The 19456-nt window shown below is 36.2% G+C and overlaps 1 protein-coding gene across 1 annotated transcript; it reads left to right on the top strand.

Annotated features, from left to right (window-relative positions):
* Positions 1-514: 514 nt before the first annotated feature.
* On the top strand, positions 515-15949 carry LOC135212645 (probable 26S proteasome non-ATPase regulatory subunit 3). Its single transcript, XM_064246254.1, has 10 exons — positions 515-695; positions 4198-4422; positions 4987-5103; positions 5386-5506; positions 7350-7500; positions 7813-8013; positions 8333-8449; positions 12519-12707; positions 13274-13456; positions 15717-15949. The coding sequence occupies exons 1-10, from the start codon at positions 599-601 to the stop codon at positions 15792-15794; spliced, it is 1479 nt and encodes a 492-aa protein (XP_064102324.1). The 5' UTR covers positions 515-598; the 3' UTR covers positions 15795-15949.
* The last annotated feature ends 3507 nt before the right edge of the window (positions 15950-19456 follow it).

Raw genomic sequence — 19456 nt, 5'->3', positions numbered from 1 at the left:
CCCGTTCCGGGAATTTATCATGCTGTTTGAATCACCATTCAACAAAGGGAGATCATCACGTCTCTATATTAAGTTCATGATCTGTGTTCCAGTATAGCTTTTTTGACAAACTGACAAGTCACGTCTGAAGAAGAAGCAAGGCAACGTTCATGAACAAAACAAGCTGTGGCAGCTGGGTCATTCTTTCAACAATAGTGATCTATCAGAGTATATACCAAATTCCACGTGATATATATTTATGAAAGACTTTGTTTTTATTCGTAACGCAGACTGTAGATAATAAAAACAGCCCTTCCTTTATCCGTTTGCGGTAAACGTGCGATGCAGGTAAATTAGCTTCATTATTAATTGTAGACATAATCAACGGCCAGTTTATTTTTATATTTTTAGGCAAATATTTTCTATTGAACTTAAACCCCCAATGCTATGATAAATAATTTTTTTTGTTGTTCTTTAAATGTCCGATAGTGGAAGTGACCGTTTTCCGTCCACTGTCTCATCGCATGAACGCACCTGCACCAACAAAGTCGAGCATTCGCCGGAGTTTGTTGTCGTTGAAAACTTGTGTCACTGCGCTTTCTCCCACATTTATTGCAAAATGACTGTCGAAGCTATGGACGTGGACGTTTCTAAGGACAAGGAGAAGGAAAAGGAACCAGAGGAGAAAAAGGATCCGGACACTCTTACTATTGAAGGTAATGAGCCGGTTTTTGTTGTTGAATGGGCCTTTAGAAACGGTTCTGACGTAGGATACTTAGGGTACCTATCTTAGGCCTACACAGGCATGATGTTTAGGCCGAGCTGAAATTCTTGTCAAAGTTTATTCCAGGCTGTGGTAGTACTGTTGAGCTTTAATTAATTTCACAAGAGTAATATTTTTGAAGAATACATACCTAAATCTGTGTAAGCTTAACCACACGGTTTGTTTTTTTGAGCATCCTAGCCTACATAGCCTAGACTAGCTTTAGGTAGGGTAGGATTACCTACAGTTAGCTTAGTTATCTAGGCCTATAATAATCGTGAAGGGCCATCCATTTGAACCTTTGCATTTTCTAAGTCTAATGGGAGAAACCAACACCGAGAGATTTGCCGAGGCAATGCAGAGATAGCCTACCCTAAAGGTGTACTAGGGGAAACAACTGAGTGGACTCGCTGATCCAGTCTTGGCCGCTTGTAGATCCACCCTCCGAAAAAGTACTTTAACATGTCCTGACACCGGAGATGGGCACCAGTCACGAGTCATTGGTGGCGAGAGCAACACCTCGAGACTTCTACTCTCCTTTCGAAGTAAGTATTTTCTTCAAAGTTAGAAATTAAGGTCATATTTTAAGATTAAACGGGTTATTGATAGACTAGCTATGACGCTTCTGAAATTTTTACTTGAAACACCAAAATGTAGAAGATTGACGCCATCTCGATGTTTGCAGAGTCACTTGTGTCAATAAACTTTCATTCCATGTGTTAAATCCCCACACCACTTGTACCCATAGACGCTGGAACACTTTATTCACAATCGTAAACAGTGATGCCCTCCGCCTCGGATCCAAGGAAACTCGCGATTTTTTGGTAGAAAGAAGAAGTGTGCACTAGATAATTGTTTACATAAGTAGTTAAACATCAGTATAAGGTCATGAATTGCATAAATTTTTTACATATGATAATAATTTGAAAATATTCGTTGTTGAAAAAGTAACTAGATTCCTGACTCAAATATCAACAGTTTTGCTGTGAACAGTACCTACGGTGTTGTTTGCGCTCTCCTATTGTTTATCAGTGTTGCCAATTGGTATGTGTTTACCTTCCAAACTGGGTACAAGACTTACACAAAACCAGGGAAATAAGTGAAATTAGCGTATCTATTTGTAGTATATATACATATTAGAGCAATTATATCGTTATTGCATTACTATGACAACCAGAATCCATGGAAACAGTTTGTAAATGCATTGGTGTATGTGTGGAGCTCCACTAAATTGGCAACATTGAAATTTTCCCATTCCTAGCATGCAAGCAATAAAGGTTACATTTATTTTATTAAAAATAAAAAAAGTCAAAATAGTAATATAGACTTAATGACAAGTGCTAGCAAAAAAAAAATTGTCATAAACAATTCATTAATCTGTTGTTTGCTAGGCGATGGTTTTCGGCAGCCAGATGTACGACAAGGCTGGAAATTTTTTCTGCCACAACTTCGCTATCAACAAACTCAACGTAGTTCAAGTGCAATTTAGATTGAATTAAGACCAAAATGTATATAATTATAATCAAATAAGCACTGGAGTTTCAGTTGTGATGGCAGTAAGGATAACCACCGATTACAAGGTAAAAATGAATTTCAGTTCAAACCATGACCCCGGGAATAAGATGTTTCATACTTTCACTAATAGAGGCAACAAAATGTATTATTGTGCTGATTACAACTGCAATCTTGGGTAAGATCAATAAACATTACGTATAGTATACACTAATATTGTTCAAATGAGCGCTGGGCAGGTTGGGAAGGAGTTGGATCAATGCCAGTTATGAAAGGGACCGGAGGTGGGTGACACCATATTGAATTAGGAAACTGCATTGAAAACATATTTTATGAAGACCTCACATGCTTATTTTAGTTCGTATGGTGCTTTCATATATCACATTTTGTTGACAAAACTTCAATCTTTTGAATGGTATGCTTAAAGATGTAATTGTATTCTTGTTTCACCAATTAAATATTGAGTGAATAAGGCTGATCCACCTGAGTACGATGGATCCAAGGCAGTTGTTTCCCCTAACCACAAGATAAGGTAGGCTATTGGAAGAACACATGGTTTGCGTAGCCGTAGTACCCCGGTTCGGTATCAGTCACAAAACATTTAGCCTAAAGAACAGTTGGTAAAATTAAAGTCTAGCTATTCCTACAACCTAGCCCCTTTGGTTCAATAACCACCAGTGTATGTGCACAATGGAAGCCGTGTTTAGGTTAGCACTAGTCCCATGGGCTAAATGCAGAAGCATAAGTGAAAGATGTTAAGTATTATAAACAAAAAAGAATAGAAACAAAAATATAAACAAAAGGTGGTAAATATTGCGGTTGGCAACCGGCAGGAACCAGGCTTTGGTACTTAGTAGTCTTCAGTTTTCTGCAAGGCCAGTTACTGGGATGCACTCTACTTTTCATCCTTAAAAAGCAATGGATGATGAAAGTGAATTAGGAATCATCAAATTAATATTACACTCTAGGTCCTAATTGGCAGACATGAATGTAAACTTGCAAATTTTGATTTCATCTCTCTCCGTGGGTACAAGTACGTACTGTGTACGTGCAATTTTTTTTTACCTGCATTAAAATGTCGATAAATTTTTAAAACGGTCGCACTCCAGAGTTGAAAATATATTGTAATATACTAGCTAGTATGTTCTTATTTTGGTTGCATACCAGTAGTTTTTGACACTGGATCTCCCTCATAGGTATCCTACAAGTTTGGGGACTGCGGTGGGAGAGAAGGGCGTAAGGGTAGTGGAAAACAAAACTAGTGAAGTACAAGGATGTATTTAACCTAACATAGATGTTAGGTCCTGCCCTGGCTTTAGGGGAGGGGGGAAGGATGACATTTGCCTTTCCAGGACCCCCTCCCCCACCCAACCTAACCTAAGGTATAATTTAGATTAAAATAGGTTGTAACCTAACCTAGGTCACCAGGTTAGTTGCCCTGGAAATAAAGGGAATGGGCACATATGTTTTAGCATTCATTATGTCCAGCATACTTACTAAATTATAATGCATAGTTTAAAATAGGATTTTAAATTTTTGGACTTATGAGTGCCTCACAAGTAACAAGATCCAGTAAGTTTTGGTTATTATTCAGAAGATAAACTCTATTCATATGGAACAAGCCCACGGGCCATTGGCTTAGAATTTAATCTTTCAAAGAATATGGTGCTTGTTAGAAAGAAGAAATGGGCGTTAAAGGGAAATAAAGAAAGAAGAGATCCAGTTTGATTTATTAACGATTATCAAAATATATAGTTTCATGCAGAATAATTAGGTAGGCATCCCTGTGCCCTTAATTAGTCCAGGACCTAAAAAAAAAATGGTTAGGCATAAATATAGGGAATTTTAACTTGAAGGAAAAAGCAAATCCTCTCTCTGAAAGATTGGAAGGATAAATATCAGGAAGACAATGTTAATTATACTGATGTTTATTTTTATTTCAGATTTGAAGGAACACATAAGGCTCGTGGAGAGGAGTATAGTAAGCAAAGAGCCACGTTTTGTCTTAAGAGTATTAAGGGCATTACCAGCTACAAGGAGGAAGCTTACTCCAAATGTTTTGCGTCGGCTCATTGCACTGTATTTCATTCGTCCTGAAAATAAACAGGAAAAAGAAAACATTTTGCAGTATGTAGAAGAACTGATGGATACTGAAACAGTACCGCAGGGTGAGTTTTTATAAACTGTATACTAGTTTTAAGACTATGCTTTTGGCACACCAATTACTACCAAGGACGAAACCATAGTCATGTGGTGTGCTTTGTTGATAAGCATATTGAATAGAAAATTTCCATGTTTGCATACAAGATAATTGCTCAACTATTTAAGGGTTTTGTTAATTTGCACAAAGTGCTGTTTTGAAGTTATTGTCATTCACACATTGCTGTTTTGTGATTTTTGTAATTTTTCAATTAATATTTTCATACAATCAACTTACCTGTCAGATATATACATAGCTAAGACTCCATCGTCCCTATGTATATATCTGCCAGGTAAGTATGTATGAAACTTTATTGTATTATAACAATATCATTTTTTATTGATTTTTATTCTGTAAAGTAGCGCATCTTATATATCTGTTTACAAGATATATAAGATGCAGATTATATTTAGGACCAAATTATGCCTTTGTCAGAATTCAAATTATAACTAAATATCAGTAAATAAATATAGAGAGTAGGTCTTTGATTTATATTTAGAAAGATTTTTAAAACTTTGCAAAAACTTTTCAGCACCCGTGGGACGACAGCGAACACAGTTGGCTCTTGAAGTGGATGTCTACATTCACTTGCTAGTTCTTTTAAGACTTCTTGACACTGATAGACATGCAGATGCCATCAAATGCTCAGGTATGTCATTAGTATTTACTTTGATCAAAATTTATACATAAAGGGTTCACTATTGCAATCACTTCTTTGAGTGGTTTTGCAGTAGTATGTAAATAATGAATTACTTTCAGCAACTTCTCACTGGCAACTCCTGACAAGTTTTGAAGTATGCATACATTTAATATGTTATGCTGTAGCTACAACTTAACAGTATTGTAACTATTACAGATGATATAAGCATTGAAATGTCATAATAGTTTTCATGTTTCAGTTTCAGTTTAGTAAAATTTTAATGTCTTTCAGACCAGCTGATGACAAAAGTTACTAGTGTGAACCGTCGCACACTAGATCTTCTAGCTGCACGTTGTTACTTCTACCATTCACGTGCATATGAAGTTAACAACAGACTTGAGGAAATTAGAGGGTTAGTATTCTTTGTTGCTGAAATAGTAGATAGATTAGTGCAGCATTTATTAGTCTTGTTTAATAATTGAGTTGAACGAGCACAACCTCACATGATTGCTTCAAGCATTAACACTTATTTTTAAGTTATTTTCATAGACCAAAGAATAAATGCATTATTAATGCTTTATTAGCACATTAGAATCTTAATTTGATGTGAAATGGAAGTATTCTTGGCTAAAGCAGAAAAGAAATAGGAAAAGATATGAGCCAACTCTCAGAAAGCAGACTTTGAAGGGTTGCAAAGTAAGAGCAAATGTAGCATTCATTCAAAACCAACATTTCAGCAGTATGTGACTTCCATATACAGGGAAAAAATATCAAACAAAAACATACAGTTAAGATGATCTAGTAAGGATTTTGCCAGTGCAGCCACAGACAGAAAAAGCCCATAATCTGTAAAATTTTGCAGTTGTATAAAAAAAAAAAAAAAACAGGATAGACCAGTTGCTTAGGAAAGCAAAGTTTGAACATGAAAGTAAGTCTGTGTCCAGCAAAAGAAATCTACTAGAAGCATTTTTTCAATTGGGAACAATAAAAGCCAGCCAATCAAGACTTTGTAGATCCATTAAAAGATGATCTTTTAATCTTAGTGGTGATGTAGGTATTGGTGATCCATTAATAGTTCGTACACAAAAAAATTGGCTAAAAGAAATTCTAGTATCCCAGCAACATACTAAGGACATGAGCAGGGATTAGATTTTGTATAATACTGCACTGATATTCATGAGAGGTGCCTGTTACAAGAATGCAACTTAACATATTGAGTAATTTGAATCACGGTCTTGATTAAACAGGCCACATGAATTTTTTAATAGAGCATACTCTGCAAACCTTTCATTTGTAAGACATAATCTATGATGAAAGTAGAGCAACTGTTATACATAACATGTATTTCCAGAAGGCATTTGACAATTTGCCATGTAAGTTTATTGAAAAATAAAGAAATTTAAGTACAGAGGAAGTAGGAGATGGGATAGAACAATGGCTAAGTCACAGAGAACAAAAAAGTTGCTGTCAGTTTAGCAAAAAGTCAGAAGTGTTGTGCCTCTTAGTTTGGTGGTGGGTGCTTTGTTCATGCTAAAATGGGTATTGGTGCTGATATTTTAAACAATAGAGAAGTACGTAGTAAATTTCATAGACAAAGGTGACTTGGGCGATTGTCCTGGTCTGTAAAATTGCAGATGCCTCTCAGCCTATAAAAATGTACTACACACAGGTTATAAAAAAAAAAGTGTCAGATATGAATTACTTGGCAAGAATATATATTTGTGATGTAAAACCACAATGTGAGCTTAAAAGAAAGTTCAGCAAATACATTACTAGAATACAATTTTCCATCAATCAGACACATTGAATGTCAGAGGAGGCTAGAATACCATAACTTGTAGTTTTTCAGAAAGTTTTATAAGGTCAGTTGATTTAAACATTTAGTTTACTCAGATGTATAAATAACGTGGTAATCTGTTCACCTTCAGTAAGTGATAGATATAAGGAAACTAGTACTAAAATGGTTCAACACCAACTACTGAAGCAACTTATTAACATACAAGATACCACCGTTTTAAATGTATTACAACATAGGATATTAATGCCACTACTATTCAGCTCAAGAATAAGTTGAATAAATAGACTATTATCATTAGTTATTTAATTGTTGGACTTTTATCATTAGCCATTTAATGTATAAAACTAAAGGAATTGTGTTGGTTTGATGTGTTTTTATGCAGTAAATTCATTATTGAAGATGCAACTAGATTTAAACTTTTTAAAATATTTCATAATTTTTATTCTTTTCCAAATAGTTTCTTGCATCAGCGGCTCTGCCAGGCAACTCTGCGAAAGGACCATGAAGGACAGGCTGTGCTTATTAATGGTCTGTTGAGGAATTATCTCCATTATTCCCTCTATGATCAAGCACAAAAGCTCATTGTCAAACTAGAATTTCCACAACAGGTAATAGTCCTTTGCAGTCTTCAGTCTTGGGCAATTCAAAATAAAACAATTTTTTATTAGTATACTTATGTGTATTTTTAGCTGGAAGTTCTCTTATTACACAATTGTTATTACTTTCTTGTACAATATTTGCTTAAGTTTAAATACTGTACATTAGCTTACAACTATAAAAGTGGATTTGTAACTGTTATTAGTTATAAAGGTGATTTGTAACTCATATATATGTGAGTTATAAAGGTGATCTGTTATTAGGTGGGATATGCTTTTGTATTTGTGTTACCTAAAGTTCTGACATAATTTGTTCTTTCACAGGCTAACAACAATGAAGTAGCTCGTTACCATTACTACATGGGTCGAATTAAGGGAATTCAGTTAGAGTATTCAGAGGCTCACAAACACCTGATCCAAGCATTACGCAAAGCCCCTCAGCAGACTGCTGTGGGATTCCGCCAGTCAGTACAGAAATTGGCTGTTGTGGTAGAACTCTTACTAGGAGATATACCTGAGAGGCAGGTGAGTTGCTGAAGTTGTTTCACTAACATTTCCATTATTAAGGATATTGTTAAGATTTAAAGTTTTGCTGAAATTGAAGGAACGTATTAAGTAGACTGGTAACTGGTTGAAAAAAATCAACAGCGAAAAATGAAAATCCTCTTGACAAGACCATAGAGTAGTTTGCACTAAATGTAGACCAAAGCGTAAGTGGATAAGAATGAATTGTAATGGTTGTAAAGTCTAAGATTATAAGCAGATCACTTGAACTGTAATTTCATGAGTAAATTTTTGAGTTATGAAGAACAAAATTGTAACTTAATAATCACTTGTTTTACAGATTTTTCGCCAAGCTATTATGAGGCGAGCTTTGGCACCCTATTTACAGCTAACCCAGGCTGTGCGACTTGGAAATTTGGTCCATTTCACATCCACTCTGAATGAATATAAAAGCAAAGTAAGTAATCATTTTTTTTTTCTTCTTCCGGGTTAAGTGCACAGGTCTCAAAAGTTTAATGTTTTGATCCTTGAATAATGTAATTTTTTAACATTTTCTGTCTGATATTTGATATTTTCTTAGTTTTGCAGTTTATCATAACAAGACCACTGACTTCTTAATTGTTGGTGGATGACTTAACTTTGTGGATTTGGAACTATGACTTGTTTTTTTCATATATTTATTACTCCAAAGAATCTTCATTCTTAGGATAGTGTAAGATGGTTGAATTGCTTATCCATATTTGTTTCATTACAAATACATTAATTGTATACAGTATATTTCCAATACCATAGTCCAGTATGTTTCCCGGATCTCCTGCCTTTTTGTCTGTCAAGGAGGAGGAGGTAGTCTCATTGAGCTGAGACAACTTAAAATATTTTGAGACAATTAGGACCACTTTTAGTAAGTAAAGTAGAAGCAACAAGAATTGTTGTTCATAGAATTCTTGAACCAGTGAAAGTAAAAAATTAAATTATCAGCATTAATATATGAAATGGGTATAAAAAGTTATAATTAAAAGCCAGAGTTGAAAATATTAATAATCAGCTTTGACATCTTTCCATGTTTATTTTTAAAAAAGCAAATAGCAAGCTATAATACCACGTACTAATCCTTATCTGGGAAACGCTATGTGTCACAGTGTATGCTAGTATGTAAATAATTCCCAAATTCTATTATAATAATTATTGCTTGGCCATATGTTGCATAAACATTTGTTATTTGGACTAAATAGTCTTTAAGAGAACAAGTCTTGTCCTGAAAATTCTTAAGAGAATAGAGAAAATCTTGTTAGTTCTGTATTGTCTTTGTCTTAGCTGTTTGTTCCGTGTTATCTCGAGAAAAATTCTTTATGGTCCGAGTATTCTAAACACTGGTCACAGTTGCCCTGATCCTATTTAACCACAATGCATCCCCCTGAATTCTCATTATGTATTAAATAATAATATTGCATGGTCTTACAGTTAATGGGAGTAGCTCTGGTGCTGTTTTTCATATGGTTTCTAGGATTGTTTTCCAGGATTGGTTAATAAATTCTTTTTCTTTTAACATAATTTATTCATTTATAAGTGGTAACAATGGTGAATTTTAGTTATTTATCTCAGCCACGATTGTCATCAGTTGTTTGGAGTTATTACCGAGTAATTACCATTTTCTAGTCGTGTTTCTTCATTCCAGCTTATCACCGATTCATTCCTCATCCACATTTGTACTAATTTAATTTTATCAGGAAAATACAGTTTTCATGTAGCATTAACTAGCAAATAAAAGGTTACCTACCTAATTAGCTCTCAGATATGTTTACATTTGACTTGTTCACTTTCTCCACATTACTTTTGGTTATAGCTGCATATTTAGTTATGGATTTTGACTGCTTCTTGCCCATTTGCTGTTCTTCCAGAGATTGAGTCCACTTCTGGGCTGGTAACGTTCTCAGAACTTCATTGACATACGTGGTCTATGAGGTGTGCTATAGAAGAGTATTCCACTGCTATATTGGAACCTTGCCCCATTGCGATAGTGATGTCATCTTGCTTATGATTTCCCCGTAGTGGGATAGTGCCGTCAGTGCACTGTTGGCATTACATGAGGTTCTTTGCAGTGTCCCTTCGGTCCCTAGCTGCAACCTCTTTCATTTCTTTTACGGTACCTCCATTCATATTCTCTTCCATCTTACTTCCACCCTTTCCTAATTGTTGATTCATAGTTCAACTGTGAGGTTTTACTGTCAATTTCTGTTTCAGCAATGAATGACCACATAGGTCCCAATGCTTGGCCTTTGTCCTAAATTGTATTCAATTCAGTTATGAGTCTGATGGAGATTGGCGATCCTTGGCGTACATATTACGACAGGATTCTCAGTTCCTTTACCTTGGACAGTGTCATGGCCATGTGGTGGAACAGCAACTTCAAATATTATTAGAAGAATTGCTATGGTCACAACCATGCTTTTCCTCATGGTCACAGGTCTGGTAACATTCAACTACCTTATTAGAGGAGAGAGAATGACTGATGCGACTCTGTACCAACCATAAATGCTGCATCCTCACTTTCTGGAGGATCATCAGTCTTTGTACCTGGACTTTCTTGATTCCAGCCACGCTACTGCCTTGTTGCATTTGCTAGGATTCATCAGCTAACATGGGTTGACATAGCCACTGCTTAACCAGTACGTAGCAGTGCCTATCATGTCCACTTACAGAAATGGTAATCATGAACTAAAGGAAAACTTCTTTGTTGTTATCTTGAATGCACAAGAAAATTGATGCCTGTTGAGGTCTGCAAAGATTGCATATTTTACAATAGAGGCTTAAGACTTATATTCTCTAATGAAAGGGGCCTTTTGGTACTTGAAAATTGTTATCTGTCTTGGATGATTGTCCGGATGTAATAATGTAGTTAAAAAACTTCACAGTATGAATCTTGTTTTTTATATGGTCATACCTTTGGCGAATGCAGGTCTTGTCATTGACCCACAGAAATAAAGTAGTTAATTACTGTAGTGGCAGCAAGTGAAGGGTTAGGATTACAACCCACTTCTATGATTGTCTATTTCACTGTTTGTTCTGCTACACTGCTGTACAGAAATCTCCATTGTTGCTGAACTGCTGTTTTTGCTGTACAGAAATCTTCATTGTTGCTGAACTGCTGTCTTTGCTTCTGCTGTTGAAACAATTATTCCTTTTTTTACTTTTGGGCAAGGTCTCACAGAAACGGGCATTGCTCCAACTTGGTATGTCAGTAACCTTTTCTCGGTTGACATACTACCTCTGCTTCCTCCCTGATGAGGGATGATGTCCATGAGTCCTTGGTCAAAACTGTATAAGTAGGAGTACTGTTATAAATTATATTCATTACTTCTAATCTCATATATATAACATGTCAAATGATAATAGGTAATAATAATAAACAACAGTGTACTATGCATGTACAACTTATTATTTTTATTATTATTATTATTATTCAGAAGCATCCAGAGAATATGGTGTTCATTAGGAAGAGAGAAGACAAGGTAAAGGGAAATACAGAAAGGAGTATACTCTTATAATAAAAAAATCAACAAATAGATAAAAATGTATTAAAATGTAAGGGGAAACAGTATTAGGGTAGTAATGTCTTGCACCTTTGTGCATTTGCTGAAAATTTTCATTAGATGTTTCTCAAAAGTTAGATGCGAGTCAATGGTTACACCTAGAATACTTAAAGCTTCTGATTTGTTCAGCAAAGTTCCAGCCACCTGAAGGGGAGGATGTGGGGTGGGAAATCTGTATGAGATATGCTAATCAATAGTGTGTTTGTTTTACTGGAGTTTCAGCCTCATATCCCACTTACTACACTATTCTCTGTTCCGGTCCATGTCCCGACTGCGGCTGAGGATAGCTTCATTTCTCAAAAGTGGAAACTTAACACCCACGTGTTGCATTATCGGCATACTGAACAATCTTGTTTTTCCGGCCAGCAACATGTCACTTGTAAACACTAAAAATAACTGCACCGAAAACACTACCGTATGGAACTCCAGACACTATGTCTTGGTTCACTAAAGATCCTGTCCACAGGAACTTGCTGCTGCCTACCTGTAAGGAAATCTTGAAGTAATCCTAAAACATTCACCCTCACTCCAAGATACTGAGGTTTATAAATAAGTACCCCTTTTACAGTACTGTGCAAATAGGTTTAGGAGGAGTGAAAGGGAATCTGGAGGCTTTATGTAAAGAAAAACCGTCTTGTAGAGATTATACATTAGCAGTCAGAGGGAAATTTAGGTGAAGGTTTCTTGTAGGAAAAATTTAACATTGATTTCTAATCAGTCTTATAGCAAGGGTTGTGTGCACTCTATTTGATTCTGTCAATAATTGTATTTCTAATCAGTCTTATAGCAAGGGTTTTGTGCACTCTTTATTTAATTCTGTCAAGAATTGTATGGTTTAATTGGGAATATACAATACATGGACTTACATTATATAGTCTTAAAATATTGTTAAGTTCTCTGAAAGTGTTAAAATTAACAAGTTTGTCTTTATTTCAGTTCCAAGAGGATCACACATTTATGTTAATACTGCGATTACGTCATAATGTAATCAAGACTGGTTTGAGAGCTATCTCTCTCTCATATTCTCGCATTTCCCTTGCTGATGTGGCCTCAAAGCTCACGCTTGGATCTCGTGAAGATGCAGAATTTATTGTGGCCAAGGCTATCCGTGATGGTGTTATTGAAGTGGGTATTACAGTCTTATAATTTAGAAGAATGTATTTGCGCTTAAGTTTTGAGAATTGAGATTTTTCTAGATAAATTTTTACCCTTTAGAAATTTCATTTTCCTAGTTCACTGGGGAGGATTTAGAAGTTTGATGTATTTTTACATGATCCTCTGAAACTGGCAGTTCATTGCATCGTCAGGTTCTCAAGATGTATGCACAGTTTTCAAATTACTACCACTGTGTAACCATTCAGAATTGTATTTATCTGGCAATATTATCGTAGGTTTATTCTGTAAAACATTGTAGTAATTTGAAAGTATTTGTTTATATTTTGTTGTCTACAGCAGTGATAAAATTAATGGTAATTAGGTTTGCACAACATATAATTGATTTCCATTTATTTCTAGACAGACTTAAGGTTTTTTGTAATGTTGAAATATGAAGTTTCCACAGCTTTCATGAGCTTCTTTAAAATAAATATCAAATGTACATTTGACTCCCTGTGATAATCCTTTTTACAATTTTTTTTTAATATTATATAAGACATTTGGTTGGTAGTACAGTATATTTGATTTTCTTTCAGGCTGTAATTGATCATGAACACGGTTACATGCAGAGTAAAGAGACTGTTGATATCTATTGCACTCGGGAACCCCAGTCAGTGTATCATCAGCGCATATCATTCTGTCTGGACATCCATAATCAGAGTGTAAAAGCAATGCGTTACCCTCCTAAGTCATATAATAAGGATTTGGAGAGTGCTGAGGTAAGCATTAAAAGTTATATTGCCTTGAGTGTTAACTGTTGTTTTACATATTCACTTGATTATATTAATTTTGTCTAACTCTGTTATATTTTTCATTTATCTTTTCCTTGTACAGTATTAAACACCTTTGCCATGTCAGTGAAATTCAGACTTGTGAAAACTCTTGTAACACGATGTATTGTATGACAGTGTTTGGTTACTGCATTAAGCATTCTAATAATCTGTCTGTGAGCAGTAGTACATCCCACATTGTTGCTATGATCGTGTCAATAAATGTTAATTTTTTGCTGACAGATGAGTTGAAACAGTATAGTATGTTTAAGGGGACCATACATGTTCTTTCCTTTCTTTGGTCTGTGGCTCCTGGTCGTGTTCATTATGGCATGCTTTTTCTCAAGTAATTCCTTTCCAAAGATATTTTTTTTTATAAGTTCAACAGTGTCTTCTTAGTCTGACCTGGGATGGTAATGCCCATTCCTTCTGTTTGCATTGCTATTTTTTAAAAATTTTTGGCAGCAAGCACTTGAGTAATACAAGGGTCCCATGGGAATTTACTACACTATTTCTTCCCTTGGAAAGTTGACGGTCTTGAAGTTTACCCATTTCCTTTTCACAGTAATGGTGTTTGTACCAATATGTTCATCTTTTACCCTTCCCCAGGTAACATCCTTTATGTTATGTCAATAAATTTTAGTTGACCAGAAACCTTATAATCTCTTGGATGCAAGGTATTCCAGTGTACTTTTGAAAAGTAGCTTGGAGAGGACCTCCAGTCACCTCTTCACACCCAGCAAACTTTCCATCCTCAGTTAGTATCGGGCTGAGTAACTGGAATATTGCAGGTGGTGTCATAGAAATATATCTTTTCTTGCTGCAACATTTGTTTTACCAGAATTGGTCATCAATCTGGTGAGTAAGCAATTGTCAATGCCCTCCTTAATGATGGCAGTGTAATTTTCACTTTCACATTCTCCCCTACAGACTAGATTACAGATTCCATGAAAGCAGCTTTAGATAGAACTTACATTGGCCATAAGAGTCACAAACTCTTTTAGAAGTCTTATATGAGGGGCTTTTTCTCATTGTCGGTGGAAAAGTTTTTACTTGTGCCCTTAGTTCCTTTTATTGACTATTGCTTCATGTATGCACTTTTCCAGTAGCTAGACACCAAAGGTGTGGGGTAACTTCCTCACTGTTCGATGTTCTTCCTCTCTTACTTATGCCCTATCTCGTTATATTCTGAGGGCCTAGTCAGATCTGTACTTGTCATAGGGTTTGTTTATATAACATTGATGAACTGCAGTGATTATGTTCTATTAGCACTAACGCTTGTCAGCTTGCCGATTTCATTCATATAAGTGGGATCATTCACTTTTTTTGGGGGGGCACCCAGATCTTTTCTCCAACTTTGTGACAATTTCTCATATCCACTAGCTGGTAAAATAAGCTTGAGAAAAGATCTGGGAACCCAAAGAAAGAGTGAATGATCCAACTTATATGAATGAAATCGGCAAGCTGACAAGCTGAAGTGCTGATAGAACATAATCACCACAGGTCATCAATGATATATAAACAAACCCTATGACAAGTACAGATTTGACTAGGTCCTCAGAATATACCGAGATGGTACACATGAAATGGTCAGCATTGAAATGAGAAATTGTCACATTCTTACTTCCAGTATTTCATTTTGAGCTGATTTATCAGTCCTACTACGTCTTGTCATCCTCACAGAGAATTCAGTAGTCTTCAGGAATTTGGGTTATGGCTACCCATGTCACATTATAATATGACTAGTTATTGATTGACTAGGTTTGGCCCAGGCCACTTCAATTTCTTTTCAGACAGTTACTCTGTAAATTTTTCTAAATGGGTATATGAGTTAACCCCCTATCTTACCCTTCTTAGAATCAGCCACCTTCTAGTGAAGACCAACTATACCTACCTAGGCATCATCTGAATTTCTGAGAGATTTATCATTTGCTATGTTGATATAGACTTGATTCATTTACAGTACCATACTGCGTGATTAGTTAAATATAACACATGTTGCTCCTCCCTGCCAATTGGTTGCAGACATGCTAAATAAGGGGGACAGGGTTGATGTGGACGTTAATAATTGGATGACTTTGTGATGTGGGCCATAGTATGTTGTCTGTATTGAAGTGCTAGGCTGTAGTAAGGGAGTGGTTTTTATATGAAATAAATTTTGCTACCATGGGTTTGTGAAAATGTAGTAAAAAACATTCTTCTCCACCAGGAACGAAGGGAACGAGAACAGCAGGACTTGGAACTTGCCAAGGAAATGGCAGAGGAGGAAGATGATGGTTTCCCTTAAAGGTTTTCCTTTAGCAATAAGCTACATAATATATTTATGTAAACTGTGTTACATTTTGGTTTATTTTTGGTATATTCCCTTTTAGTTAAACAGGAAGGAGTATATTATTGTATTATTGTACTGATGTATTTGGAGCCTAATGAATATTAACATTACTCTGGGAATTATTCTGATCCTTAATTTAAGAGAAGACATGCTCAAAGATAAACTTTTTGAGTATAGTGAGAGGTGTGGGCATTGCACACTTTCAGGCAAATTAAATGCTTAGATTTTTGGATGAAAACTAGATGCTGCTACAAAACTAAATTTCTTGGGAACCCAGCAAACAAATATGTTTATCTGTGCTGATTCTCAATAAAACTAATAGTCCTTTAGTAATGAAATAGCCAAATAATTTATGATTTACTGGTATATCAAAAGCTGTGCACTATCCTATGAGAAATTAGAAAAAAAATTGAGTGAATATACAAAAGCACACGATATAATTTACAGCAAATTAATGAGAAATATTCTCTATCTCTTGTTTATTATAAAATCTAATATACTACCAAAGTAAATAATTTGGCAATTCCAGATGTAATCTGGTACATAAAAACTGAACAAGCCTCCTACTGTTACCACATGCACCTTGATGAACATGGGCATATGTCCACAACAGTTTGCAAGGTAACATGACATCATTCCCAATAGCCTAAGTCAAAACTGGTTCTGCTGTAAAAACTCAATTTGGTATGTGGCATTTAGTATTAATACATGCAAAACAAACAAACAGGAATATAAAAAATTTCATAAAAACTAAGGAAATCAGTGCAAGTCACAAAAAATGTGATATACTACCTTCAAAAACATTTGAACCCCGTAGGAGGGTAGTACCATCAAGTGGACCTCATGCAGTCCACTGTAGGCATTACTTAAGGTTCTTTGCAGCATGCTTTCGGCCCCTAGCTGCAACATCTCTTTCCTTGTTCTGTACCTCCTTTCATATTCTCTTTCTTCCATCTGACTTTCCACCCTCTCCTAACACTTTTCAAACCTTTTACTGTCAAATTCCCATTTCAGCGCTGAATGACCTCATAGGTTCCAGTGCTTGGCCTTAGGCCTAAATTCTATATTCAACTCAAAAACATTTGAAGCTGTATTAAAGCCTCTCCACACAGTACTGTTGATAGATTTTGCCCGGTAAATCATTTCACAGTTTTATTGTAAGAAAATAAAGACAAATTAGAAATTTTGCTTGTGACACCTTGACAGGATAAGTAAGGATGCTGGTTCTCTGCAGTGGTTACCATCTGATATTTGTAAGTTAGTAAGCACAAAGTTCCCTGTTGGAATAACTATCAAACATGCTAACTTTCATTGGTAGTTACAAATTGTTATCATCACTGTTTGGGAAAAGGACATCAATAAAATGAAAGCAGGCTTTCGTATTTTTTCTTCGGTACTCCAGATATACACTTGTAATTTATTACGACTCAATATTTTTTTTTCAATTATATGACTGTTACATTCAACTTAGGAGTAACCATACTTTCAAGTAAGTAGCTGTAATTAGGTCATGTCTAATGCAGCAGGACATGTGACATTATCAAACTGGAATAATGTACAGTATTCTTGGCATAGATATTTCTACAAGCAAGTTTCAGATCACGTCTGGCTCGTCAGTAAGACAAGAAAATTTCCAATGGTCCCAAGATGAACCAAAACCTTTTATTTAGGTGGGGGTATAACTTGGCACAAATTTGTGTTTTCTGTACTTGGTGTCGGTAAAACTGGTTTTGTTCAGCATTAGTAGGTACTATAAGTAGTTAATCACTAGTCTCCTTCCCAGTGGAGACGTTCACCAGCAGTGAAAGGACCTAAAGATCCTATTGGGATTATCCTGAGTTTGATACCGAAATTCTCCCAAACCACCCTCTCTCTTCCTCCTATCTTCTGCTTTTCTGCATGAGGGTAGTGGACCAGCCCATGAACTTTTGACAATGCTGACCCAGGCATATGTGCCAAACTTTCCCCAGGTTAGTTTGTGGCATGTGTTTATGGTTTGCCAATGCCTACAACTAATATAGACTATTCCATCCCTGCTAAGAAACAATAGTGCTAAGCCTGCAGTATTGATTATCTTGCCAGTGGAGACACCACTACAGTATCAAGCACAGGCTGTACTCCTCTGGTGATATTTGTTGCCTTGACACGATTTGCTGTAGTCAAGGAAAGTAAGCCTCATGGATAGAGCAAAGTGATAAAACACAAGTGCTTATTTTCTTTGTCCTCATTGTCATCAAAGCTCTTCCTCATCGCATTTTTTGTCTCACACCACCTTTCTTTTGGGGTAAGTAACAGCTTTTGCTCATCTGCGGGTGGATGTCTGTTGTAAATGTGGTTGATACTGGGTTCTCTGGGCTTGCTCATGAAAGTGTCTCCTCATTTGTTTTTGATACAGGAAAAATGTCTGGGATTATTCCACTATTTGCACTTTTGCCAAGGTATGCAGAGGAGTTAGTGCTACCTTCTTGAATTTTGCGTATGTAAATACATATACAACTGTGTGACAGGTTGCCACTATATGTATTGGGACTACCTGTAAATGTGTGTGATTGTGTGAACTCTCAGGAGGTGCCTGATTCATCCAGAACTCATAATGTGTGTTCATAGAGAGGGTTCATGCACGTAAGGATGCCACATTACCGTACTGCTGGGTGAAATGATCTATATGTGTGTGACTATCAGAACTTCCTGTGTGTGATTACATGATCCCCACATTGAGCATGTGCCACTGGATTCATGAATGAAAAGTTGCCGTTGAGTACCGGAGCAAGTATAATGTGATCATGCAGTTTCAGGGTGTTCTTATTTGGTCCACAACCGCTCGTATGCACATGCACGACAGTACATATGAACATTCTTCTGTAGCTTTTACAGGCTCATGTTTTAGAAAATCACACAAGTCTATCAAAATGCAGGTTTTGATTTTGAGCACTTATGATTTGTTATTCAGTGATGGTACTGCTAGGTACAGTCGTTCATGTCCAAAGTTTGAGAGCATTCACCAGGGCAGACTGGTGTGTCAGCCTCTTTCATGAGAAGATTAAACTCATGCTTTGGGTAATCTGTTAGGACCTGAAGGTTCTCCTTAAGAACTCCTACACATAGAACTGGAATGTTTTTTCAAGATTTCCTCATTTGTGAGCTTCATGATCTCAAGGAGGCAACCTATGCTCCTTTGTGAAACACATCTCATTTGTGGAGTCTTGGATCATGTTAAGAGTTTGATCTGTGGATCAGAAGTATGCCTGCTATCCAGTGGATTGAGCAAGCTACTTACCCTGCTATTGCATATAAGAGGAGGATGCATAGATTACTTGCCTTCAAGTTGTTTTAACTGCATAATGACAACTTCCCCCTCAGGAAATCTCAAGAAAGTTCTTCCTTTTCAGTTACAAAGTCAGGAGCCATAGAGTAAGCCTCCAGAGCGTCCCTCTAGGCAGCAATTTGGATTAACCCTTATCTGGGAAGAAGGCACAAAGCTTCCAGAAGAAGGAATTCCTCAGGGCAGGATCTGAGTTGTACTTTTGCCTTTGCAATTAATGACATCACCGTACAATTACCAAGTGGAGTTAAAAGTAGCTTGTATGTAGATGGCTTTGCCACATACTACACGAGTA

Source organism: Macrobrachium nipponense, chromosome 41 (assembly GCF_015104395.2).
Source record: "Macrobrachium nipponense isolate FS-2020 chromosome 41, ASM1510439v2, whole genome shotgun sequence".
Lineage (NCBI taxonomy): Eukaryota > Metazoa > Arthropoda > Malacostraca > Decapoda > Palaemonidae > Macrobrachium > Macrobrachium nipponense.
This window is presented reverse-complemented; position numbering and strand designations above follow the sequence as displayed.

Coding starts and splice junctions, on each gene's coding strand:
- LOC135212645 (XM_064246254.1), top strand. CDS start 599: ATGACTGTCGAAGCTATGGACGTGGACGTTTCTAAGGACAAGGAGAAG. Junction 5,104..5,385: donor AGATGCCATCAAATGCTCAG/GTATGTCATTAG, acceptor AATGTCTTTCAG/ACCAGCTGATGACAAAAGTT. Junction 5,507..7,349: donor AGACTTGAGGAAATTAGAGG/GTTAGTATTCTT, acceptor TTTTCCAAATAG/TTTCTTGCATCAGCGGCTCT.